This window comes from Acomys russatus, chromosome 14, assembly GCF_903995435.1.
Source record: "Acomys russatus chromosome 14, mAcoRus1.1, whole genome shotgun sequence".
Classification (NCBI taxonomy): Eukaryota; Metazoa; Chordata; class Mammalia; order Rodentia; family Muridae; genus Acomys; species Acomys russatus.
Window position 1 is genome coordinate 42,176,492 of NC_067150.1, and position 26,166 is coordinate 42,202,657.

The window sequence follows — 26,166 nt, forward strand, 5'->3', positions numbered from 1 at the left end:
TGGACTGAAATGCAGATCCCTGAGCTGTGTGTACAGGAATTAGTGAAACATATTCTCCGGTAGAGATGCTTGGCTATTGTATACATGGTACATGAGATTACTACACTCCATTGCATTCAACCAACCTCTGCTTTTTATATAGGCTCTAAGACCACGTGGGTCCTTTTCCAAAAAGAGATAAAAATAAAACACGATTTAGAGGACTTTGAAGTTTTTTCTCTGATTTAATTTTTGCTGAAAAGTTAATTTCACATAATGTTAAGACTGCTGAAAGAAAAAGGACAAGGAAAATCAGATTTAGGAGACACACATCCAAGGTAAATTATACCCGGACTACAGTAATGGAGTTTTGCCTGATCACCTTCATGCTGTCAAATAGCAAAACATTAAAATTCATGCAACAGAGAAACCTGTGATATACGAACTTTTTATCCCTCCAGTCGTCTTGAGAGAAAACGGAAATAATACTGTTTTCTTCTTTTGGCTTTCACAATGAGTTGTTCTTGCTTATGGCTGACTTTCCTGAACTTTCCTAGTTACAGCTGATGAAAATTGTTCTTCAATCGAAGACCAGAGTAGTGTGCATGGAAGACATCAGGTCTTTTTGATCTCATGTCTTTTTGAAGAGCAATCAACTAGATTTAAAAAGAAAAAAAGCCTCCAGCACTAAAAGCACAGAGAATTGGACAGGAACTAACCACCATTAGTACACTCATAACAAAATAAGGTGTATTCTGAAACCACAAGAGGTGGTAAGAAGAGACGTAGAAAAGCTATTCGGAGCTCTAGAAAATGGATAGAGAATAGGGAATGTGAGATTACACAGAAATCACTCTTAAGTTATAAAAATAGACATGGTTCTCAGACAAAAAGCAACCAAGTACAAAACAATTCTCAAACATGAACTATTTTTAAAAGACATGTCTATATAAAACAATAAGATGTTATCTCGGCGTTCCAAAGGGTTGTCTGTTCAAATGGCTGAAAACAGGACACAGAGACAGGCGGATCCCAGAACTGACCCATCTGCTCGTCTCTTCTGTTTGGCAGTGTACAGTGTGGTTCCAGACTGCTTTGAAGGACTGTATAAATAGATAATCATGGCTGACTGGTAGATGGTGCTAGGTGAGTGAGAAAACCCAAGTTACTGAGTAACCTCTAGAAGTTGAACTCTTTCGCCTCTACACTTGACAATGTTGCAATGAGAAATGACTCTTCGCCTTGAATCAACCCTGCCATTCACAACTCATGCTCCATGCCCCATGGGTTCCACTATGTCCTAAGGGAACAGCCCGGGCTAAATTATATAATAGAAAATAACTCCAGTCTTGAAATGAGAAGCAGACCAGTAAGTCATGCTAATACTCAAAGCACAAACACAAATTAATGGTCTGTCCTTGTAAATGTGAAGATGATGCCATGAGTTCCAGTCAGAGAGATACGGGTAGCAGCACCTTTCCGTATCCTCCTGGATTTTTAAGGAGCCTCTTTCTTCTTATTTTCAAACACAAAGTTTATCTGCTAGAAGAAAAATAAATGGCTCTAAAGTTAAAGAGTCCCCAGAGAAAACCAGCAGTACATGAAAACACCTTCAGTGGGCTCAGGACAAGCTGCTGAACCAACTAAAAACAGAAGAGGCAGCCCAAGGCCTTAATTACAGTTTTGGCATAGTATAGCATAATATGGGCAATCCTTTCACCACCCAATCAACAAGTCAGCATCACCCATGTCCAGGTCAATATATGCAAGTGGGCTTTCATCTTTGGCACCACCTCACAAGTTCCTCCTGGTTTGCAGTGTCTGCAAAGACGCAGAAAAGTTGGTACCTTTGCCTTGTCTGTAAATACAAATGCTGGGACTCTGATTGCTGCAACCACTGAGGCCAATTAAACAAACACTGAAACACGAAGGAGTGATGCATCCACTTCCAGGTTCCAGATCATAGCAGCCATGTCCCTACAGGAGAGGGAACATCCTTTCCTGGTGTTTAAGGCCTTTGGTTTGGTGTCCTCAGAGTAGAGTAAAACACTGTTCCCAGGACAAGGAGCTCCAGATGAACCCATGGACCATGTTTTGGGCACAGACTTGAAGTACCAGATATGCCAGGCACACACACACACAGGACTGGCCCATGACCATCACACTTGAAGAAGCTTCTTTTTGGCAGCATGAGTCAGAGACTTCTCAGCATACTCTGGTGTTAAGTCCTCTTTCCTGAGAGAAGTAGCCAGGGAGTGTCCAGTGTCCAGTTAATTCTCTCTATGGTCCTCTTCCACCCAGGCTACAATTTTCCCTTCCCATCCAGGGATGGCGTCATCATCATGGAAAACCTAGTTCAAAAATAAATAAATAAATAAAAGCCATAATGGAAAAATACAGCCTGACGTGTGGTGCCTACCTATAATTGGAGAGCCCAGCAGGCTGAGCTCAGGAACTCTGGAAGAACATTCAGTGCTCTTAACCGCTGAGCCATCTCTTCAGCCCAGACTATGTGGACTTTTGAAGTTGGACTGTATGAGTTTTGCATTATGATATGGTTACAAGCCTAGGGGGCCAGGGAGTGGAATGTGGTGGTTTGAATAAGAATGGCCTCCAAGGGCTAGAGAGATGGCTTAAGAGGTTGAGAGCACTGACCGCTCTTCCAGAGGTCCTGAGTTCAATTCCCAGCAACCACATGGTAGCTCACAACCATCTATAATGAGATCTGATGCCCTCTTCTGGCCTGCAGGTGTACATGCAGGCAGAGCACTGTATACATTTAAAAAAAAAAAAGGCCTCCAAAGGCTCATATAGTTGAATGTTTAGACATCAGGGAGAGGCACTACTTGGAAGCATTAGGAGGTGTATCCTTGGTGAAGTAGGTGTGGTCTTGTTGGAAGAAGGAGGTCACTGCAGGTGGGCCACCCTGGGTGCCACCATGCTTCCTGCCACAGACTAAGCCTCTAAAACTGTTAGCCAGCCCCAATTAAGCACTTTTGTTCGTAAAAGTTGCCATGGTCACGGTGTCTCTTCACAGCAATAGAACAAACACGGACTAAGATGGGATCTCAGGTACTTCTGGGAGCTACTTCGGGAGTGCCCCTGGACTCTGTACCTCCTCTTTGACAGTGCCAAACTCAGGATCTAGGGCTTTGAAGTGATACCGGTGATTCCCTTCTCGATCAATAGCCGCTTTAAAATCCTTCAGTGTCACCTCCCCTAACCTGTAACAGAAGAAGAGTGTACCAAAATAGCCTGTTAATCAATAGGCTGGGAAGGTAATATGTTAGCTTTAAATCCAGGCCAAAGTCAACATGCAGAACTAGCATGGCTTCAGTACTGGGTCATAGCCCCTGATAACCAAGATAGCACTAGACTAGAGGTTGGGCAACCGTCATGGGTAGGAATGAGCATGGCATTACACATCAGGTGATCAGAGAACACAAATCCATTGCTTTCACTGTTTTTAATTGGAAAATAGAATATTCAAAATAAAATTTGTTAAATAACCATAAGTACACCTAATTTTTCTCAGTTTCTCCCCTAACATATGGTCCAGTTTTCTTAGGCTGATAAATTCATCTGGTGTTTTTGTTTTTTATTTATTTAGTTTTCTGAGACAAGGTCTCTCTGTGTTAGCCTTGGCTGTCCTGGACTCACTTTGTAGACCAGACTGGCCTCGAACTCACAAGGATCTGCCCTGTCTCTTCCTCCCGAGTGCTGGGATGAAAGGCGTGCGCCACCATGCCTGGTGTTTCTTGTTTGTTTTTGACTGGTCTCACTCTGTAGCCCAAGCTTGCCTTGAATTTGCTAGGTAGCCTAGGGTGGCTCAACATTCACAATCCTGTTTCAGGCTTCCAGGTGCTCAGATTACAGGTAAGGGCCACCCAGCTCAAGCATCAGCTTTGCCTCTTGCACATGCCTTTAATCCCAGCAGTCAGCAGGCAGCCGCAGGAGAATCTCTGTGAGTTCAAGACCAGACTGGTCCATATAGTGAGCCACCTAGAGCTACATAGTGAGACCCTATCTCAAAACAAACAAAACCTCCAAAACCAAACCAACCAAACAAACAAAACAAAATAACATACAATTGTTACTCCTGTACCTAGCAGTAGCTCCTGCCTGTCCTCTATAATGCCCCTGGGGGCCAGGTGTGGGGGTGCACGCCTTTATTGCCAGCAGAGGGAAGGCAGAGGCTGGAGGATCTCTATGAACTGGAGGGAGGCCAGGCGGATCTACATGGAGAGTACAAGGCCAGCCAAGACTGCACGGCAATACTCTGTCTAAAAAACCAGATGAACAAAAACCTGCCAAGCTGGAACTCGAATCTCTATGTCCTGGGCTCTTGTTTCAGCACAAGCTGCTTCTCAAACACCTTTCAGCTGCTTGTCTGGGCAGTGGCTACCGGCTCTGCTTTCTTTCTTTCTTTCTTTCTTTCTTTCTTTCTTCCTTCCTTCCTTTTCTTTCTGTTTGTTTTTTACAGTGAAATAGTGACATGAATGTCTCACCTCTTTGGTATATTGACCATGAAGGGCGTGAGTGACCGGTCCGTGAAATAGAGCACTTTGGTGCAGGTGCTGCTGACGGCTGGAGAACTCTGGGAGTGAGGCAATGCTGCAATCAGAGACTCTGGTTAGAACATTCGATTTGATCCAGACCACTCCTCCTTTTCATTTACTCAAAATGTCTCAGGAGGCTGAAGCTGCCCGAGGCCACAACTCCTCGGTCAGCCTGCCAAGCACTGTGTCCACAGAGCATGGCTCATGATCACCACGAGGACAAGAGGTGTCTTGGGCATGGGTGTCATCCTGGGGACCTCATTTCTCATTCATTCCAGGGATTTCTGGGGGAGGGGCACCTCCTACCCTGGCAGCAGGGTTGCTAAAGAGTATATTGCCTGCCCGGGTTTCAGGGGACTCAGAGCAGACACCCAGCAGGACCTGCAAACTGCCTACATTTAGATTGTGGAGGAAGAATATTCAACATGACCTGTGAAAAGAAAGAACAATGGGAAAAGCTCAGGGCAAAAGAATCACCATGGTTCTGATCCCAAGAGTCTGTACTCCAGTCTACAAAGGGGTGGCCCTGTGCTGTGTGTGAGTGTGTGTGTGAGTGTGTGTGTGTGTGTGTGTGTGTGTGTGTGTGTGAGAGAGAGAGAGAGAGAGAGAGAGAGAGAGAGAGAGAGAGAGAGAGAGAGAGAGAGAGAGAGAGGACAGAGACTGAGACTCATTGTGTGCCCTATGTAGCTTAGGACTCATGATAAAGACCAAATTGGGTACTGGGCATGGTGATGCACGCCTTTAATCTCAGCACTCCAGAGGCAGAGGCAGGAGGATCTCTGTGAGTTCGAGGCCAGCCTGGTCTACACAGCGAGTCCAGGACAGCCAAGGCTACACAGAGAAACCCTGTCTCTGAAAAAAAAAAAAAAAAAAGGCCAAATTGGTCTTCAACTGACAGAGATTTTTCTGCTCACCTCTGCCTCCTGAGAGCTGGAATTAAAAATGTAGGCTGCCATACCTAGCCTTGCATTTATTTCAGTGTAGGGTGTGTGGAGGTAAGAAGACATTTTAGGAGTCAGCTCTCTCCTTCCAGCGCATGGGACCAAGGATTAGCCTCAGATCGTCAGGCGTGGCAGTAAATGCCTTCACCCACTGAGCCAGCTTGCCAGCCCTTAAAACCTCCAATATTTTACTGCACGATATAGATGATTCTGTTATCATCCACCCAGTAACCAAACAGAATCTGTACTAATAATCAATATGGTGAAAACAATCAAGGCAAACAAATCGAGCACATATACTTTCACTGTGGTTTCTAGCACTTTGTCCATTGTCAACCTCCACCTTTTTTTCTTTACCTCCACCTTCTAAAACAAAACGTAGAGTCAACAGCTGTCAGAGAAGGAAAAAGAGAAAGAAGAGGAGGGAGGAGGAAGAAGGAGGAAGAGGAGAGAGGGGGAATTCTAGGAAAAATATACATGCCAAACCTCAGATACCTTTATAGGAAAGGAATTTTGGACTTTGCTGTTGTTGTTATTACTTTGCCAAATAGACTCTTTGCTATTAAGCTTCTTTATTTATAGGAAAATATAAATTGGTGTAGATTCTGAATTTACAAAAAGCCTTAAAGTTCAATAAAGAACCAGGAAATATGCCTTAAAAATAAGAGTTGGAGCCAGGCAGTGGTGGTGCACGCCTCAGAGGCAGGTGGACCTCTGAGTTTGAGGTCAGCCTGGTCTACAAAGTAAGCTCCAGTACAGCCAGGGCTACACAGAGAAACTCTTGTCTTCAAAACAGTGGGACTGGAGAGGTGACTTAGTGGTTAAGAGTACTTGCTGCTCTTCTAGGAAACCTGGGTTCCCATAACCCACATGGTCTTGTTCCAGGGGTTCTGATGCCCTCTTCTGGCCTCCTGAGGCACTGCACATATGGTACACTAAATGCAGGCAAATACTCCCACATTAAATAAAAAGTTGTTTTTTGTTTTGTTTTGTTTTGTTTTTTTGAGACAGGGTTTCTATGTGTAGCCTTGGGTGTCCTGGATTTGTAGGCCAGGCTGGCCTCAAACTCACAGAGATCTGCCTGTTTCTGCGACCCCCCCCCCCGCCCCATGTTGGGATGAGTGTTGGGATGAGTGCTGCGATTGCATGAGCGTGCCACCAAGTCCAGCAAAAACAAGTAAATCCTAAAAACAAAATGTAGAGAGGCTGGAGAGATGGGCCAGCAGGTAAGAGCACTGACTGTTCTTCCAGAGGACCCATGTTCAATTCCCATCACCCACACGGTAGCTCATAACTGTCTATAACTCCAAGGTCTGACACGCTCACATAGATATACATGCAGGCACACACCAATGCACATAAGATAAAGATAAACAAATTATAAAAAATATAGTGTTAGACACGTGATGCACACCTTTAATGCTTGTACTTGGAAGGCACAAACAGGCAGATCTCTGTAAATTCAAGCCAGCCAGGGCTATATAGTGAGTTCAAACAGGCAGATCTCTGTAAATTCAAGCCAGCCAGGGCTATATAGTGAGTTCTTGTTTCAAACAGCAACAAAAAGGGCACTAGAAGATTAAAGACCCATTAAAAAAGAATTTCATACTATATAGAAAAAATGGCTCTAAGTTAATCATAAGCATAAACTTCAAAGCTACATATTGCTGGGCTTGGTAGCATATCCCTTTAATCCTAGCACTGGGCAGGCAGAGACAGGTGTATTTCTGTGACTTTGAGAGGCCTAGCACACGTAGTAGGTTCTAGGCCAGGCCAGGCCCTGTCTCAAAAAAAAAAAAAAAAAAAAAAAAAAAAAAAAAGCTTGGTGTCATTTTCTCCATTTCAGTCATGTTAAACTACGTTCTTCCTGTCAGAGAGAGTACTCAGGGGGCTGCCCCTGTGAAGGGGGCAGCTGCATCCTATAATACTTCTAGAACCTCGATCTACTCTGCTCTAGTTCTGTTACTTTCTGTCCCATAGTTCTTTGCTTCTTCATGTTTAAATTTTGCTAATTTCTTTTTTTTTTTTTTTTTTTAAGATTTATTTATTTATTAAGTATACAGTGCTTTTGCCTGCATGTACTCCTGCAGGCCAGAAGAGGACACCAGATTTCACTATAGATGTTTGTGAGCCACCATGTGGTTGCTGGGAATTGAACTCAGGACCTTTGGAAGAGGGCAAGCTATCTCTCCAGCCCAAATCTTGCTAATTTCTATAACCATTTAAAAATTTTTTTTTTCAAGACAGAGTTTCTCTGTGTAGTCTTGGCTGTCCTGGACGCACTCTTTAGACCAGGCTGGCCTTGAACTCATGAAGATCTGCCTCTGCCTGCCTCTTCCTCCCAGAATGCTGAGATTACAGGTATCTGCCACTGTGCCTGGCTTATCCACACATTTTTATCACAACACTGAACACATTAATCTGTTCTTTACAATTCCTGGTCTCATGGTTTCAACATCCTTGTCACACTTGGGCTTGGCTTAGCTGACAGATCTGGTTCTTAACAGTGGCTCCCCCCGCCCCCTTTTCTTTTCTTTTGGGAATGTCTCTTAATTTTTTTTAAAAAATGTGTTTTTATACAGTCCTGGTTGGCCTGGAATCACCATTTATAATGAAGCTGACTGCAAGTCTATAATAATCTAGTCTCAGGCTTCTGAATGCTGGGATTACAGGCATGTACCACCATGCCCAGTTCTTTTTACTTTCCAGACAGTGTATGCAAAAAACCATTTTGTTTCTATGGTACAAGCTGTTCTATTTTTTTCTTTAGCTGCACATGCTTTTTTTGGAGGGGGGTGGGTGGGAGGGGGCTGTCCTGGACTCAGTTTATACACCAGGCTGGCCTCAAACTCACAGAGATCTGCCCATCTCTACCTCCCTGAGTGCTGGGATTAGAGGTGAGTGCCACTGTGCCTGGCAAATAAATCTTAAAAACACTGAAATAATTGTCATTTCTCCTCATAAGTCAATGACAGAAAAGGAATGTGCCTAGGGCACAGCCACGGTGGAATGGAAGAAGTTCTGGACCCCTTATCACTGCCTCACATGCCTGTGCACCCCAATATGTTGCAGCGGCTTTCAGGTGAAGTATAATTTAATGCTCAGATCTGCCAAGAAACTCAGAAGCAGAGCCATTAATTAACATTGTCTGCAGCCATACACTGTGGAGTGGCAGCCCCAAGACTGAACTTCAGATGTATCCGATTTTATATTCTTTATTTTCCTACTCTCTTAGTTTGCATTCAGTTTGAAGCACGAATTCCAAGTGCCTCTGAACTTACAAAAAGGGACATCTCATTGGCATTCAAATACATACACTGGAAGCTCAGAAAAGAGCTGGGATTAGAATAAACCTCTAAAAGTAATCCACACACAAGAATGCTTGAAGCCACATGGAATGGAAGGATCCCGAAAAAGACTGAGACAGTCTGGGACGAGGCCTCAAAGGGCACCATGAGGCATATACAACAGCCAAGGGCTAGGAAGAGGAAGACATGGGGGGTGTCAGAATTAGCATTCATAGAATGTAAGGAAATCAGAGGACTCTCAGCTCAGCCCACTGCAATGAGAAGCAGCACCAACACCACCTTGTTGCGGTCCCCATCTGCACAGTAGACACTGGTGGTTCTATCAGGAGTCAGTGCTTACCTCTCAGTCCTGGGACTGATGGTGGAGAACGTTTCCTCAGACTGCTCAAGGACCTTAAGTGCTTTTGGAAAGACAGTGGGAGGCAAGGCTTGAGATGCAACCAGTTGACTACACAGGAGAATGTCACTTGTAACCCAACAATGAGAGTAAAAACTGAGTAAAAGTAAGGATGAAGTAAGATTGGGTGGTTTCTGGAAGGAAGAAAGGAAAGAGCCAGAGAGATGGTTGAGGAGGTAAGGCTGCTTGCTGCAAGGCAGGATTTGGGTCCCGGAACCCACAGGGTAGAAGGAGAGAACCAACTCCTGCAATCCTCGACATGTAGACTGTGGCACGTGGGCGTGCAAACATATAATAATAATAAATGTGTTTTAAAAATTTTAAAAAGAAACACAGAGTAAGTATAGATCTCTTCAGAAGTCTGGTGTAGGAGATTAAAAAAGGTAAGTTAAAGGGCTTCCATAGTTGCACAGGTTTTTAGATTTGATGAGATGAGGGACACACTGGCCTGTTTGTAAAGATAGATGTCACTGGAAATTCTGGCTTAATATTCAAACCTATAAGCAACTGCAAACTAAGCCTAGTGGCTTAAGTGGCACTTTATATGCATGAAATAATTGGTCTAAAGAGGAAGGAGCTTATTTTTTAACTTTATTTTTATTTTATATACATTGGTGTTTTTCCTACATGTATGTCTGTATGAAGGTGTCGGATCCCTGGAACAAGAGTTATAGACAGTTGTAGGCTACCACAGGGTGCTGGGAACTTAACTGGGTCCTCAGGAAGAGCAGCCAGTGCTCTTAACTACTGAGCCATCTCTTCAGCACCCAGGAATTCATTATTTTAAAAAGAATTTCCAAAAATTTAGAACTTGTACATTGGTAGTTCCTATTAACCATCAAAGAGGATAATACTCAAATTAAAATCTTAAAGAAGCACATGGACTTTAATCCCAGCATTTGAGAGGCAGAGGTAGGTGGATTACTTCAAGTTTGAAGCCAGCCTGGTCTATATAGGCCTACATACATACCAGCAGTCTTAGCACATGGGAGACAGGAGGAGGCGGATCAGGAGTTCAAGGCATCTCCAGCTATATAGCTTGAAATTAGCCTGGTTTACATGAGACACTGTCTCAAAAAACAAAACAAAGTTAAAAACAAAAAACATGCCACAGAGTAAAACCCTTAAAATACTTGCACAAGTATAAACTGTAAAACAGCTTGCAGAAGCTGGGTGTGGTGGTGCACACCTGTAATCCTAGCACTCAGGAGGCAGAGGCAGGGGGATGACTGTCAGACTAGAGGCCAGCCTAGTCTACAAAGCGTGTTTAGGGCAGCCAAGGCTACACAGAGAAACCCTGACTCAAATAAATAAATACATAAAGAAAGAAAGAAAGAAAGAAAGAAAGAAAGAAAGGAAGGAAGGAAGAAAGAAAGGTTCTAGTCAGTTATTTCATCTTCATATTAACTGTTTGGATTCTTTAAAATTGGTTCTGGATTTAAAAAATGAGAAAATTCAAACATTACTGAACCTAGACTGAAAATGTGTAGCACAGTGAGAATGGCCCAGAGGAGCAGTTTTCCGAGAAGCAGAACCAACCTCAGCTAAATGGAAGAGTGCACAGGAGCTGGTTCAAACTTACTTTCTGTTTTGTTTTGTTTTTTGTTTTTCCTGACAGGGTCTCTTATTTTACCCCTGGCTATCCTGGATCACTTAGTAGATCAGTCTGGCCTTGAACTCACAGAGATAGGCCTGCCTCTGCCTCCAAAGTGCTAGGATTTAAACGTGTGTGCCACCACCTCCCGGCTACTCAAACATACTTTCTAACCACGACCACTAGGTGGTGCAAATACTTATCAGGCCTTAAATGAATGACCTGGACTCTCAACAGATTTAAAGAAAATTCCCCCCAAATTAAAGTCCACACCCCTAAGGAAAGTAGACATTTGCTTGTATGTGCTATTGAGACTAGAGTGATCTAGATACGTGTTTGTTGCTCTACAGATTATTCAGCATTGTTGGGATAATCTTTCTGTGTAGTGTGTAAAGATTGTCTTTCTTCTGACTCAAATGATGCTTTCTGTACCAGCAGAGAGCTGAGTATCGGTTGGCTTTGGTACAGTTATTTTTATGAAGCATCACCTGTCTCAGCATTTTGTAAACACACTTTTCTCACCTTCTGATTGGTTTAATAAAGAGCTGCTGGCCTATAGCTGGGGCAGGAGAGGGAAGGCAAGACATTTGGGCAGAGATAGGAACTGTGGGAAGAACTGAGAGGAGAGAGACTCACCAGCCAGCCAGGGAGGAAATTGGACTTAGGGGACTGAGGCGAGAGAAGGGGCCACATGGCAAACGTGGACTAGTATAGGCAGGGTTAAGTTACACAAATTAATTAGGAACAAGCCTAAGCTATGAGGCCTAAGCTTTCATAAGCAACAAAGGTCTGTGTCATTATTCCATCTACTGGGGTTCTAAAGAAAGTCCCATTCTATAACATGAATGCTTTGAGCTTGCACAGTCTTCAGATAGTTCAGCCACGTCAGCAGCACCCTCCATATGGCTAGTGGTGCTGACATCATGAGTCCTCATAATAATACGGCTAATGTGCCTCTAATTTATTAAGGAAAAAAAACCTTAAAAGTGAAGCACTGCACAAAAAAAAATGTCTACCTAGAAGTTAAAAGTATGAAAATAACAAAATTTCTGATTGGCACAAAAATAGACATAAATCCACACACCTATGGACACCTGGCTTTTTATTTTATTTTATTTTTTATTTGTATTTTTTTTATTTTTCTTGGTTTTTCAAGACAGGGTTTCTCTGTGTAGCCGTGGCCATCTTGGACTCACTTTGTAAACCAGGCTGGCCTTGAACTCACAGTGATCCGCCTGCCTCTGCCTCCCGAGTGCTGGGATTAAAGGCATGCACCACCACGCCCGGCTGGCTTTTGATTTTAAAAAGACATAAATAGACACTAGAAAAAAAAAGACAGCATCTTCAACAAATGGATGTCTGCATATAGAAGAGTCCAAATAGATCCATAATTATCACTCTGCACAAAACTCAACTCCAAGGGGGCAGGAAAGATGGCTCAGAGGTTAAGGGCACCAACTGCTCTTCCAGAGGTCCTGAGTTCAATTCCCAGCAACCACATGGTGCCTCACAACCACCTATAATGTGATCTGATGCCCTCGTCTAGCCTGCAGGTGTACATGCAGGCAGAGCACTGTATACATAATAATAAATAAATAAATGTTTAAAAAAAAAAAAACTCAACTCCAAGTGGACCAAAGACCTTAACATAAGGCCGGATACACTGAACCAGACAAAGAAAATGGGGAACAGCCTTGAACACATTGGCATGAGAAATAACTCTGAACAGAACAACATTAGCACAGGCACTAAGACCAACAATTAATAAATGGTACCTCCTGAAACTGAAAAGCTTCTGCATGGCAAAGGACCATCAAAAGGACAAAGAAAGGGCTGGAGAGATGGCTCAGAGGTTAAGAGCACTGACTGCTCCTCCAGAGGTCCTGAGTTCAATTCCCAGCAACCACATGGTGGCTCACAACCATCTATAATATGATCTGATGCCCTCTTCTGGCCTGAAGGTGTACTTGCTGGTACAACACTGTATACATAATAAATAAATCTTAAAAAAAAAAAAAAAAAAAAAAAGGACAAAGAACGGCAGCCTACAGAACGGGAAGAGATCGCTACCAACTACACATCCAAGAGTGGGATAATGCCCAAGACATATAAAGAACCAAAAAAACTGGATATGAAGAAAACACAGTAAAAAAAAAAAAAAAAAAAAGGTACAGGATCTAAACAGAGAATTCTCAAAAGAGGAACCTCAAATGCCTGAGCAACACTTAAAGAAATGTTTAACATCCTTAACTATCAGGGAAATGCAAATCAAAACTACTTTCAGATTTTATCTTACATCTATCAGAATGGTTAAGATGAATAAAGCAAGTGGTGGTGAGGATGTGGAGTACGGGAAACACTCCTCCACTGATGGTGGGAGTGCAAACTTGAACAAACGTTATGGTACTCCATGTGACAGTGCCTCAGGAAGATGGGACTCCATCTACCTCTCGATCCAGCTATACCACTTTTGGGCATATACCCAAAGGATGCTTTATCCTCCCAAAGAGACAGGCACTTAACCATGTACATTGTTTCTCTATCCATAATAGACAGAAGTTGGACTCAACTGAGGTGCCCCTCAACAGAAGAATGGATTTGTTGTTGTTGTTATTTTTCAAGGCAGGGTTTCTTTTGTGGTCCTGGCTGTTCTGGACCAGGCTAGCCTTGAACTCACAGAGCTCTGCCTGCCTTTGCCTCCCGAGTGCTGGGATTAAAGGTGCATGCCACCACACCCTGCTGGTAGAATGGATTTTAAAAGTATGGTACATATACAATGAAATATTACTCTGCCTTTAAAAAGAACGAACTTATAAAATTTTGTAGGTAAATAGAGGGAATGAGAGGAGATCACCCTGAGTAAGGTATCTCAGGCCCAGAAAGACAAATACGGTGTGTATCCACGTATGTGTGTATATTAGCTGTTAAGTCAATGATAACCAAGCTACCATATGCAGAACCACAGGTTAGATCTCCTTAGGGAAGGGAAATAGAAGAGATCGTTATGGATGGCTCCTGGGAGCTAGAATGAGGAATACACAGAGAGACAGCTATAACTGAGGGCCATCTGAGGAGCAGTGTGGAAACTAATGTAGAAGGAAACCTCCTAAAATATATACAGATATGGAGGTAACTTACATTTTAATGAAGTTTCCAAATAATGAGGGAGACGGAGCCCCAACTGGACATTTCTTATTAGCAAATGAAGCTTCTAGTCCCAGGATTGGGTTATACCTGAGTTGTTGGCCAAAGAGGTCCCATGGGAGTCCCAAAACAACCCAGGTCATTGCCAAGCCTATAGGTTGTTCTCCCATAAACTGACAGCCAGGCCCTGCTGCTCAAGAGAACACCTACACTGCACATGGAGAGGTCAAGCTGTGGTGCACATGGAGCCTTCACCCCATGTGCAGAAAGGCACTGTGCACCCTCCCAAAACACAGACAAACGAACAAAACCCAAAAAAGTGGGGAAGGAAGGAAGGAAGGAAGGAAGGAAGGAAGGAAGGAAGGACGGACCAATTTCTGGCCTAATATTCTAGGCATGTTTGTGAAAATAAGTACTTACTTGAATTAGGGGGCCAGGATGCCCGGTATTCACTACTTGCTTGAGTTTTGGGTGACCTCCCCCGAACCTGGAAAGCCACAATGATGTCAAGAGTTATTTATGATCAATGGAAGGATTTACTGACAAAATTTAAAACAGGAAAAGAAACATAAATTATATATCGTCTCTTCTACAACATACGGAATGTGATGTATTTATCAGAACAACATGCACAGCTCTGACAGGCCCTCTACTGTCTAGGACACTTCCCATTTGTTTCCTCATCCAGAGCCAGCTCCTCCTGGAAGGTGGCAGCGAAATAAACAGCAGGGATCCCGGGAACCACAATTCCTTACACAGCTACAGGGCTGCTGAGGGCAAGTTACCACGCATTCCTTCCTTAAACTGTCAGACCCCTGGGACAGAGGCCCAGCTGGAGCCCCCTGCACGGTCTTGCGTTCCCTCATCAGACCAGACTGCCTCGAGAGCTCGCCTAAGCGAGCCACCACGGCATCACCTTCCTTTCCTGCTTCTTCTGTGTCTCCATGGCACGCAGACGCTCCATGAGGCTGGAGATGCCCTGCTCCAAGCTGTCAATGGTGTGGTGCTGAGGATCGTGGCCACTGAAGCTGTTGCGCAGGCTGCGCAGAGCATCTCGGACCAGCTGGAGGTCACTGGTCTGTGGCTGAAAGGAAAGGGCTGGTGGCATGGTGCAGTGCCAGACTTCTATCCCCATCCCAACTGCTGAGCTAGAGGATTAAAGGAATCGTTCCTAGGATAGAGGCTTGCGGTCTGTGGAGGAAAACCTGCCTCCTACCGTTTGCCCGCTAATTAATTCTTAATTTTTAAAAATTGATTTTTTTTTAAAGTCGTGGATGCTGAATGCCTTGCATCTGTACACACCCATCAAACCACAGGAGTCAAAGGCCTGGAAGAGTCAAAGCTTAGCCTGCTGGTGATGGCTGGAGCTCTGCTCTCACTTCAGCTGGTTCTTCAGTTCTAGGAACCTACCCCTCTGTGGGTGACAGTAGCGGCACCTCTCCCAGCCATTGGAAGGACAAAGCCATTGCGTTGAGAGCTGTGACTGTTGTAATTTGTCACCTAGAGCATCAAGAAGAAACGATGATTGTTAACAGGAGGATCCCAAACCAGGACACCTTTTCCTGTACACTGCTCACTTTCTGACCCAGCATGTAGTTACTGATCAGTTTCCTACTTATATTAAAAGTGTTATGTGCAGGCCAAGGATATGGCTCAGAGAGTAAAAGGTGAAAGCCTGAGTTTGATCCTGAGAACCCATGTAAAAAGCCAGATGAAATGATGTATATACGGAATCCTCACACTTCTACAGTGACGTGGGGGTTAGAGACAGGAGACCACCCAGAAGCTCATGGGCCGGCTAGCCCAGAGTGTGCAGCACAGTAATAGAAACAAAAAGAGACCCTGTATCAACGAGGTTGAAGATGAGAACTGGTTTGCGCGTGTCCACACGCGAACACCCACAGATGAAAACAATGTTTATACTGTCATATGTGGAGCTGTGGGCTCCCTTTTCCCCACTGCTGTACCAAGGCCGCAGTTGACACTTAGTGGACACTGTGAATACAGCATAAATGACATGGAAACCTTGGCCTGGAAGCCCATGGCCACTCTAGCACTCTTTTCTTTGCTTTAAGCAATCACGAATGCAAGAACGCATTATCTTTTTTGCTTTGTTTTTTGAGACAGGGTCTCCCTGTGTAGCTTTGGCTGTCCTGGACTCACTTTGTAGATCAGGCTGGCCTCGAACTTACAGTGATCCATCTGCCTCTGCCTCCTGAGTGGGATTAAAGGCGTTCACCACAACACCTATTTTTTTCTTTTCTTTTCTTTTTTTTCCCCCCGAGATAGGGTCTCTCTGTGTTAGCCTTGGCTGTCCTGGAGTTGCTCTGTAGACCAGGATGGCCTCGAACTCCCAGCAATCTGCCTGCCTCTGCCTCTGAGTGCTGGGATTAAAGGCATGTGCCAACACACCCTGCATGAACCCACGTATCTTAAAGACAACTCTGGCTAGGTGGACTTAGTAGGACTGTATTCAGTTGCTTACATAGTTCAATCCTCTTTATTATAATAGAGAGGGCCAGTGTTACTTTCATATTTCATTTCCAAATTTAGAAGTTAAGCATCACCCCATCCCTGCCCCCTTGGTGCTGGAGAGCAAACTTGGAGCCTTGAGCACACCAGGCAAGTGCTGTACCACTGAGCTACACGGCCAGGCCCTGGAACCTGTCTGCACTCAATGCCATCTCTACATAGAATCCTAGCATTCTGGGTTACCTCGTCTGCCTCTCCTTTCATGCAGTGAGCCAGAAGGACATCTTTATGCTCTAGCTCCCGTTCTAGATCCACCTGAAAACACATCAAATCAGGAAAGTGTTTCCTTCAGGCCAGAGGGCCAGGCAGGTGAGTGGCTGATGCATCCTGACCTGCTGGTAACTGGCATCTGAGAGTTTCCGGAGCGCTTCCTCCAACTTGGCCTGCTGCTGCTGAATAAGGCGGTCCTTCTGTCCCAGCTCTTTCTGCAATGGAGATAAGCCGTCAGGGGTATGGGCAAACACAAGAATCTCAAGTGGTTCGCACTCTGTAATGCAACCTAAAGAGCCTGGGAGGGGAGGGGGGGGCACAGGCTTTCTACACTCCGTACCCGGAAGGCTTGCCACACCGTACAGTCTTACCAGGTGCCAGGATTCTTAGAAAGGCAAAGAGGGAGCAAACTGCCTGTGGGAGGGCCACTACGGGCCTTCCTTGACACTGAGATAGAGGTGAGCCTACCACTGGCTGTGGCCAGGCTCCCGAGCTATGCTCCCTTCCAGAGCTGTGCTATGTCCATGGCCAGCCTCCCGAGCTATGTTCCCTTCCAGCGCTGTGCTATGTCCATGGCCAGCCTCCTGAGCTATGCTCCCTTCCAGCGCTGTGCTATGTCCTTGGCCAGCCTCCCGAGCTATGTTCCCTTCCAGCGCTGTGCTATGTCCATGGCCAGCCTCCTGAGCTATGTTCCCTTCCAGCACTGTGCTATGTCTATGCCAGCCTCCTGAGCTATGCTCCCTTCCAGAGCTGTGCTATGTCCATGGCCAGACTCCCAAGCTATGCTCCCTTCCAGCACTGTGCTATGTCCATGGCCAGCCTCCTGAGCTATGCTCCCTTCCAGCGCTGTGCTATGTCCATGGCCAGCCTCCCGAGCTATGTTCCCTTCCAGCACTGTGCTATGTCCATGGCCAGCCTCCTGAGCTATGCTCCCTTCCAGCGCTGTGCTATGTCCATGGCCAGCCTCCCGAGCTATGTTCCCTTCCAGCACTGTGCTATGTCCATGGCCAGCCTCCTGAGCTATGCTCCCTTCCAGCGCTGTGCTATCTCCGCTTCAGAGCTAACAGAACGATTCCCTACCAGAGAACAAAGACAGAGCTGAATACGAAAGCCCTCTTTGAGCATCAGCCAACAAGGGCTGGTCACAAAAAGTCACCTGGAGGGCATTTCTTACTTTATATTCTCCTAAGAGCCGGTTCCTCTCGTCTAACTTCCTCTGCAGATCCACCTGCAAAGGTAAGAAAGAATTCAGCGGCAAGGAGGCATGATGTACAAAGCCCCACCTGCTAACCAGAATCAACAGGCAGCTACCGTATACAGCAGGGAGAGAGAGGGTAGGCCATGACAGAACCACACACGGCAGCTCTTCGCACCTTTCACAAAATAAGCAGACTTGAACAAACACAATTTGGCCTTAGTGTTCTCCAAGCTGAGCCAAGGACTATGCAGGGTGCTGTAGGCTTAGGTGCTATGGCCTGAGACCAGAAACGAGTCTTCTCGGGATAAAAATAGCTACAGACACGGAAGGTAGGCATCCCAGGAACAAAATAAGAGCGATTACAAGGGCAGATCAAGCAGTACTTCATGTACCATCCTGTTTGACTAATGGGTTCTCTGAGGTCAAAGTTCACATATTTAACTCACATTCTGGTTGTGCAGCTCATCCTTGTCCATATTTGCCCTCAGCAGCTCTTGCTTGAGCTGAAGAACAGATGTGTCCTGCTGAGTCAACCTCTGCTGCAAGGCATCCTGGGGGAATAAGGACATCCACTATTACAGCCCCAATCCATCACCCAGCAGATAGGACTTCTTATTGACCCCTTCACTGTGTAGCGAGCACTAGTTCTGGAAAACCGGGAGAAGAGGAATAGCAAGGACCTTGGTAGAGATTTTTCTTCCCTTTTTCAAGATTCTATCAGTCCTTGAATTCACAGGTGCGTAGCAGGCCTAATAGGGAGCGCATTTTTAATTATCCAGCTGACAGGACAGTGCATGGCAGAGACAGTCTAAGATGTCCCTGTCACCACAGGACAGGTGCTAGTGAATGACTTAGGAAAAGGTAGCCACACTGGCCAGTTATCCTAAATGTTTTCAGGACAACAGTTTCAGTTTTCAAAGTTTTTATTTTTATTCGTCTGTGGCGGATGGGAGGGTGGGTGTCTGTGTATTTCTCTCTGTGTGTGTGTGTGTGTGTGCCTGTGTCTGTCTGTATCTGTGTGTGTCTCTGTACATGTATGTGTGTGCCTGTGTCTGTCTGTGTCTCTGTGTGTCTATATGTATCTCTGTATGTGTCTATGTATCTCTGTATGTGTCTATGTATGTGTGTCTCTGTGTGTGTGTGTCTGTCTGTGTCTCTCTGTGTGTATATGTGTGTCTATGTGTGTCTCTGTATATGTCTATGTGTCTCTGTATGTGTGTCTCTGTGTGTGTGTCTGCCTGTGGAGTTGAGGTCCTCTTTAGAAGCAGTATCCTCTCTTATACAGTGAGAAATGTCTCTGAGGCCAGGCTAGTCTCTTTAAGCTATACCTTCTGGGGTCTTTCAGTGTGGTATTATTCACAACAAATCTTCAAGTCTATCAGGAATTTCTCAAACTTCATTGACCAAAGGGCACATTTCTGTTTAGGAATACTTCAATGCACTGAGGTTACTAAATATTCTTTGAAAAATGTTACTGAGTTAGTTTTGGCTAGTCGATGACAGTATGTGCAACAAAGAGGGGAACAGTAGGAGCCTTAGATGAATTATAATCCCATCGGGGTGAATAACATATATTCAAGCATTGTAGATGGCAGCAAAATAGCTCCCTCAAAGTAGCTAGTCTAAAATACCACCAACAGGAGAATGATTAAATATATATTTAAATATATATATGACTATTATGGGGGCCAAAGAGATGACTTAGTCCTTAAGAGCACTCCAATTCCCAGCACACACATAGAGCCTCACACCATCCATAACTACAGTTCCAAGGGATCCAACACTCTCTTCTGGCCTCCTTGGTTACCAGGCAGGCAAGTGGTGTAGATTTGCATGCAGGCAAAACACCCATACACATAAAAAATGCAAAAAGAACATTATGCAAGTATAAAGAAGACCTAAAATGGTCTTTACTAAAATAGAATAATCTCCCAAACACAGTACTAAGGGAAAGAAGCAAATATCAAGCTGTGTTTGCAGTATTCTCTTATGTGGGTTGAAAAGCGGGAGAAAAATCATAAACAGACATACTGGATAACTGGTAAGTTGCGTTAAGGAGGAAACTGGTTGTGGTGGCAGTGGAGGTGGGGTGGGGCAGGAAGAGCTGGTGGGGCAGGAGAACTTTCGTGGTCTATCCTTTTGTGCCTCTAAACCATTTAAACGTTATTAACCACTCCAACACTGCTCTTTTCTCCTTTTTCCTAAAAAGGGTATTCTTGTGAACTGAGAGAGTGCTTTCACATAGAGAAAATCAAGGTGGCACACAGGCAAGTGACAGCACCATGAGTCACAACTATGAGACATAAGCCACAGCAAAACAAAGACAGCTTCCTCAGCATGTCTCGCTACCCACTACAAAGGCCTTTCTATGCTCCTAGCCCCAAGCTTCATGAAGACCCCTAACAAAATTCCAGTAGTCCCACGAGTGCCCGGTTCTCAACACTCACCAACAGATCACTTTACCTCACAGAGGCTTACAAAAAATAAAATTAAAAAGAAAGAATTCAATGTCTTCCTTTTACCTTTATCCCCTGTAAGTTTCTGGCTTCTTGTTTGTATTTCAGCAGCTCTTTCTACAAACCAAATATAGTGAGATCAGATGGTGGCATCTGAGTTGCTTCATAAGCATTACCTCATCCTGACAGCAAGAAGACCAAACCCAGTTGGCCATTCTATGAAGCTTAACCCATCAGCTGAGGCACAGAGCAGATGTGACCCTGTAAGCAGTAAAGACTGACCCTCTGTTCTCTATACACCATCCCACCCCACCCCCGCCACAGAGATGCCCAGGTAGAAAGAAGACACCCCATCTGTCCCACAGGCTCTCTACATGCCACAGCAATCTTCACTAACAGAGACACAGGATCCCACAATCCGCATCTGCACTGCAGTCCTTGCTATGCCTGTCTTTGCTGCTGCTGAACAGTGATTCCGGTTTCATGTGACTGCAGCACAGGGTTGGTTGGTTTGGCATGCTTCTGATTCTCCAAAGGGCTATTGTTTTGTGTGTGTGTGTGTGTGTGTGTGTATAGACTGGGCCTATTGTTCTTTGTGGTCCAAACAAAAATGAATTTTAGATTTAAGAAAAGCCAATGCCTATTACTGAGACTTGGGTCATTTGCTATTATGTCACATAAATGACCCATAATTAGCTTATCTAAAATGGGCTCCTGAGTCCGGCCTCCAACGCATGGGGGCTCAGATGTTACCAAAAAATGCACATCTGTGTGTGCATGTATCTATACAAGCGTATTTCAGGGGAGAGATATGCCCGGTCACAATGCTCTACCACTGACCTATAAGAACTCTGGAAAGTAGTCATAAAAAAAGAACCACACTAGTATTAGACACTTTCCCCCTTTTTTGAGGCAGGGTCTCGCTATGTAGTTTTGGTTGGCTTGGAAGTCAGTATTTGGACCGCACTAGATTCCAATTTACGTACCACCATGTTTTTCTCTCAGTTAAAAAAGAGATCTAGAAGTATTTCAACTTTACAGAAAGGTACACCACAAAACTGCATAGATAACTACTACATAGGATTAAGGTTAAAGAGGTGTCACTGTGTAACACAGTTCAGCTGTGTCTCTCTCCTCCAAAGAAGGGCATAACACAGATAAGATTCAGCTAGGTCCTGACACTGGACCCCTTTCCCTCTCCAGACCTGTCCCAAAGCTGACACATTATATCCCCACATTTATTTCCAAAGGGGAAATGTACATGTCCTATCCTACCTTAAGGTCCTGATTTTCTTCCATACTCTGATCCAGACGGCTTCGGATTATGATCTGAATATGAGACAGAGATGGTCACACACCTGTACTGATGTTCGTAGGCCGTTCACTCCACAAATACTTGTTGAGCACCTACTGAAAACCACTTCTGTACTGTGAAACATACACCCTCCTGATACAAGCATATGCCCAAAATGCATGACGTAAGGCAGTATGGATGAAGTTCAGAGTAAGTGTGTGTGTGTACTAGGAGAAGCAGTTGGAGTCAAAGGAAGAAGAGATGAGGTTAAAAAGGAAAGTAGGAATAAGACAACCAAGGGCCAATGAGGACCATGGGGAATTAATACCACATCTTATTTTGGTTTTTCCAAAGTATGTATGGTTAGTGTTTATCATTATGTGTACCTGTGTGTGTCCGTCTATGGGTATGTGCATGTGAGTGCAGTAGCCTTGGAGGCCAGAGGCAAAAATGATCCCCTAGAACTGCAGGGGGCCATCATCTGGCATGGGCGCTGGGAACAAAACTCCAGTTAAGTCCTCTTCACCACTGGGCCATCTCTCCAGCCCCATCAGTGAAAAACTTTATACAAAGGGAAGAGAAAAATAAAGCGATCCTTACATTATTCTTGCAATTTATTGAAAATGAGCTAGCAGAGGTTAGAGGAAGATTCTAGATTGAGGAAAACCTGTTTGGAGGCTGCTAGGATGTTACACGAAGGCCTGAACTAAGTACTGGTGACCTTGGATATGAGGAGAGGATCACAAAGCATCCAGGGGTGGTACCCTGGATATGAGGAGATGATCACAGAGCATCCAGGGATGGTATCCTGGATATGAGGAGAGGGTCACAAAGCATCCAGGGATGGTACCCTGGCTTCTGTTTGAGGCATCCGAGTAAATGAGTAGATGTGAATACCCGTACAGCAGGCCAAATAGAGTCAGTGGTTATGAAGAGGACCCGCCAACATTGAGCTATGCACCTAGCGCATGACCACAGAGACTATAATTGAGTAGCTGTAAGCTATATACAGATGCCCACAACTCTGTAGAGAGCCTGGGAAATTCTTCTGTAAGAAGCAGGTGACACGAGCCAGGCGTGGTGGCACACGCCTTTAATCCCAGCACTCGGGAGGCAGAGGCAGGCAGATCGCTGTGAGTTTGAGGCCAGGCTGGTCTACAAAGTGAGTCCAGGATGGACAAGGCTACACAGAGAAACCCTGTCTTGAAAAACAAAAAACAAACAAACAAACAAAAAAAAAGAAGCAGGTGACACTGCCCAGTGACTGGGTGAGATTGATGAGGACCCAGATAAGGGTGCAGAGGAGCACTCACATCCTGACACAGAGAAAAGAGCTTGGGGGACCCGACCATAAACCCTAAAGGGGAGTAACGCCTTCGGTGTCTTTGCTCTAGCACCTTGGAACTGTGTCCGACTCAAAGAGTCAGCACTTGCAGGATATAGGTTGACTAGATCAATAAAGAAACCAGGAAGGAGTAACCAAAAATGGCAGAGAAACCCCAGGAGTCAGGAAAAGAAGAGCTTTTCAAGAAGATGAAGTCAAGGGTGAAAACAAGCTGGGCCTAGTACCCAGCCAGAGGCTGGAGCTCACCAGCTGTTCCTCAGGGTTGACTCCCGGTTCGCAGAGGGCCAAGGGTCTCTCCTGTTCATCTTCAGGTAACGATCCATTGAGCAGTAAGGCCTGGATAAACCACAGAGAGAGGAAGAACCTGAAGCCCCTGCCGCCTGATCCAGTCTGGAGTCAGGGCTTAGTAAGTGTATCACAGGCAGAAATCACCAGAAAACACAAACACAGTTCTGAAGGAAGCCAAGGGATAAATACCCTCTGCTGTATCCAGTGGCCCTGGTTGCACACAGCTCCTTCTCTAGGTCTCTCTCTCCCCAATTTGAAAGTCTCACGCATCTCAAGCTGCCTTCAACAGCAAAGGATGGTTTTGCACTCCTGGCCCTCTTGTCTCTATCTCATGTGTTGGGATTTCAAGTACGTCCCACCACGCCTAGTTTACAAAGCAACGCAGATCAGACCTAGAACTCTGAGACCGCTATGGCGGTGCTGTACCAACTGAGCTACTCCCTAGGCCCATGGAGCACTTTCAGCCCCATTGACCCTCTGCTCTGAGGATTCTTGGCCTCAGAAGAACTAATAACAAACCTCCCCTTTAGAGATGTCCAAAGATCTCAAAGCTGAGCTGTTGAGGCGCAGCTGGGCCAGCTGAGAGGGCATCTAAAACTGCCTCAGAAATGTGTATTACAAAGGAGCTGCTTGAAATCCATTGAGAAAGCATGGCCTTGGGACTACTTGCTTTCTGTTTGTTTGTTTTAGTGATTCTGCATCTTCAGCCCCTGGGGCAACAAGAATAGGAGAAAGAAAAACCTTTACAGAGATGGCCTCATGCATTTCAACTCCAGGCTGGTTTCGTTAGAGTATTGGTGAGAAGAAAGGGGGGCAGACACACCCAGCAGCTCAGGTTCTGGGGCCCTAGTGCACTGCCTCCCCCAGGAACCCATGCCTGACATTGTATTAGCCGTTTGTAATCTCATTCCCTTCCTTCAAAATGTATTTTGAAATTTATTTTTATTATTGATTGATTGAGATAGGGCCTTGCTATGTATGTAGCCTTAGCTGGTCTGGAATTCACTATAAAGCCCAGGCTGGCCTTAAACTCTCTGCCTCCGACTCCATGTACCACCTTGCTCTAGTAAAGATTCCTTTGATTTTTAATGTCTCTGTATGGGTTTGTGCACATGAGTTCAGTGTCCACAGAGACCAGGAGAGGGTGTTGAATAGCCTAGTGATGGAGTCACTGTCTGATATGGGTGCTGAGACACAAACTCGGGTCTTCTGTAAGAGCAGTGCATGCTCTGAAGAGCCAAGCCACCTTTCTGTTGTGCACATCCATGTCTATGTGTGGGGGTGCCTGCGAGCCACGGTATACTTGGGGAGGTCAGAAGACAGCTTCCAGCAGTCGGTTCTCTCCTTCCATATGGGAGTCCCAGGCATCCAAGCTGGATCCTCACTCTTGGCAACCCACGGCTCTGCCTGCTGAGCCATCTCACCAGCCTTGGATTCTTATTCTTAAAGCGGCATCCTGGTATAATTTAGGGCCCCAAAGTTAGATCTGCCTGCTCAGATAGGTATTATGAGATGCATCGGATGAGTTAAAGATGGAAAGTCTGTCCTCATCTTTTCACAGTTTTGTTTCAACTTGAAAGACAGCTTCAGAGGTTAAATAAAACCTGTTTGAATGAATACAACACAAATTCATCACACATGCTGATGGAGAATGTTTAAAATCCAGCCAATGGTTCCTCTACCAAACACTAATAAAGCAGCTTGAGAAAATCAAATGAGCTTGGTTTTCCTGTGGAGTCATGGTGAGACGGATGGGTGGGCAGGCACAGAGCCCCCAGGGCAATGCTGGTGGGAGGCTGCTCGGTGGTCTCTAATTACAGCAAGCTTCTAAGTCACAAACACTGGCTGTGGCCTGACTTACAACTTGCTCATTACTGAAGTAGTTCAGCAGTCTGGTGGATGCTGTGAGCCCTTTTGTGCTCCTCAGTGAGACTGAATCTTCACTCCCATCACCCAGCAGTGAATCAAAACTACTCTGTCCGCAGGAAGTGTTAGGGCGTTGCCCTTCTGCCTGTCAGCTTTCTTTCTTTCTTTTTTAAATTTTTGATTCATCCATTAATGAATTTCTTCCCAACTAAGGAACACAAATCAAACAGAGCCAAACTGATAGTTATCCATCCCTTATTCTAAAAATGAAAATTATCCCAGGGGAAATATCTGATTAGGTAACCTCTTCCCCCAGACATTCATGGAATACTTCCTATTAAAACAACAATAAAGGGAGGGGGCTGCAATCAGGCTGTAAAGTGATGAAATAAATAAATTAGTGAAAAAATATGTAAAAGGAAAAAAAAAAACATTAAGTAGTCCTTATTGGAGTGGCAGAAAAGGATCCAATAGGATTTTTTTTTCTTTCTTTCTTAAACACAGCAAGGAGCAGACACCATAAACTTCTTTGATAATGTTTAGGATGTAAAGCTTCCTCCAATTGGCCTGGGTTGCTGGGGCATACATTATGCAAATCGTTTTACTGAAGCACCAATGTCCTTTTTTCTTTAGGAACCCTTTGTGTCCCCACCCTGTTGCGGGCTGGCTGGGAGCACACCCTCCACCGCCTGCCAGAGCCTCACACATAATGTGGGCTTTGTTTATGTGTCCATAAATATTTCACAATTCAAAACCAGTGCAGTTCCCAGCACAAACAGAATGGAATATTCCTAGGCAATTTCAGAGACATCAACATACTACAAGGGCTCCTCCAAACAGAGCCAATCGAATAAGGACAGAGGACAGAGGGGGTTATGGGGCGGACTCTGTGTCAAGTGGGTCAGCCCGTCTCTGGGGGAGATTTCCCCAGCAGATAGCACAGGTACAGGAACAACTGAAAGGCTTTGTTTGTTGTTCAAGGAGAACCTCCCCTACCAGAGCACTTGCCTTGGCATCAGTTGCTGATGTGTTAGGAGGGAGCCCAAGACCCTCAG

General features: G+C 45.0%; 1 protein-coding gene across 2 annotated transcripts in view; it reads right to left on the bottom strand.

Annotated features, from left to right (window-relative positions):
• Positions 1–330: 330 nt before the first annotated feature.
• Positions 331–26,166, bottom strand: part of Dixdc1 (DIX domain containing 1) — a 63,506-nt gene continuing 37,670 nt past the window's right edge. For both annotated transcript variants that reach the window (XM_051156421.1, XM_051156419.1), the window contains 13 exons: positions 23,204–23,293; positions 21,594–21,647; positions 20,385–20,435; positions 18,309–18,413; positions 17,839–17,892; positions 16,787–16,879; positions 16,638–16,709; positions 15,333–15,422; positions 14,839–15,006; positions 14,343–14,409; positions 4,488–4,593; positions 3,095–3,203; positions 331–2,330 (listed from right to left, as the gene is read on the bottom strand). In XM_051156421.1, the coding sequence (XP_051012378.1) occupies positions 2,250–2,330; positions 3,095–3,203; positions 4,488–4,593; positions 14,343–14,409; positions 14,839–15,006; positions 15,333–15,422; positions 16,638–16,709; positions 16,787–16,879; positions 17,839–17,892; positions 18,309–18,413; positions 20,385–20,435; positions 21,594–21,647; positions 23,204–23,293 (1,140 nt within the window). In that variant the 3' untranslated portion in view covers positions 331–2,249. The remainder of the gene's footprint in view (positions 2,331–3,094; positions 3,204–4,487; positions 4,594–14,342; positions 14,410–14,838; positions 15,007–15,332; positions 15,423–16,637; positions 16,710–16,786; positions 16,880–17,838; positions 17,893–18,308; positions 18,414–20,384; positions 20,436–21,593; positions 21,648–23,203; positions 23,294–26,166) is intronic.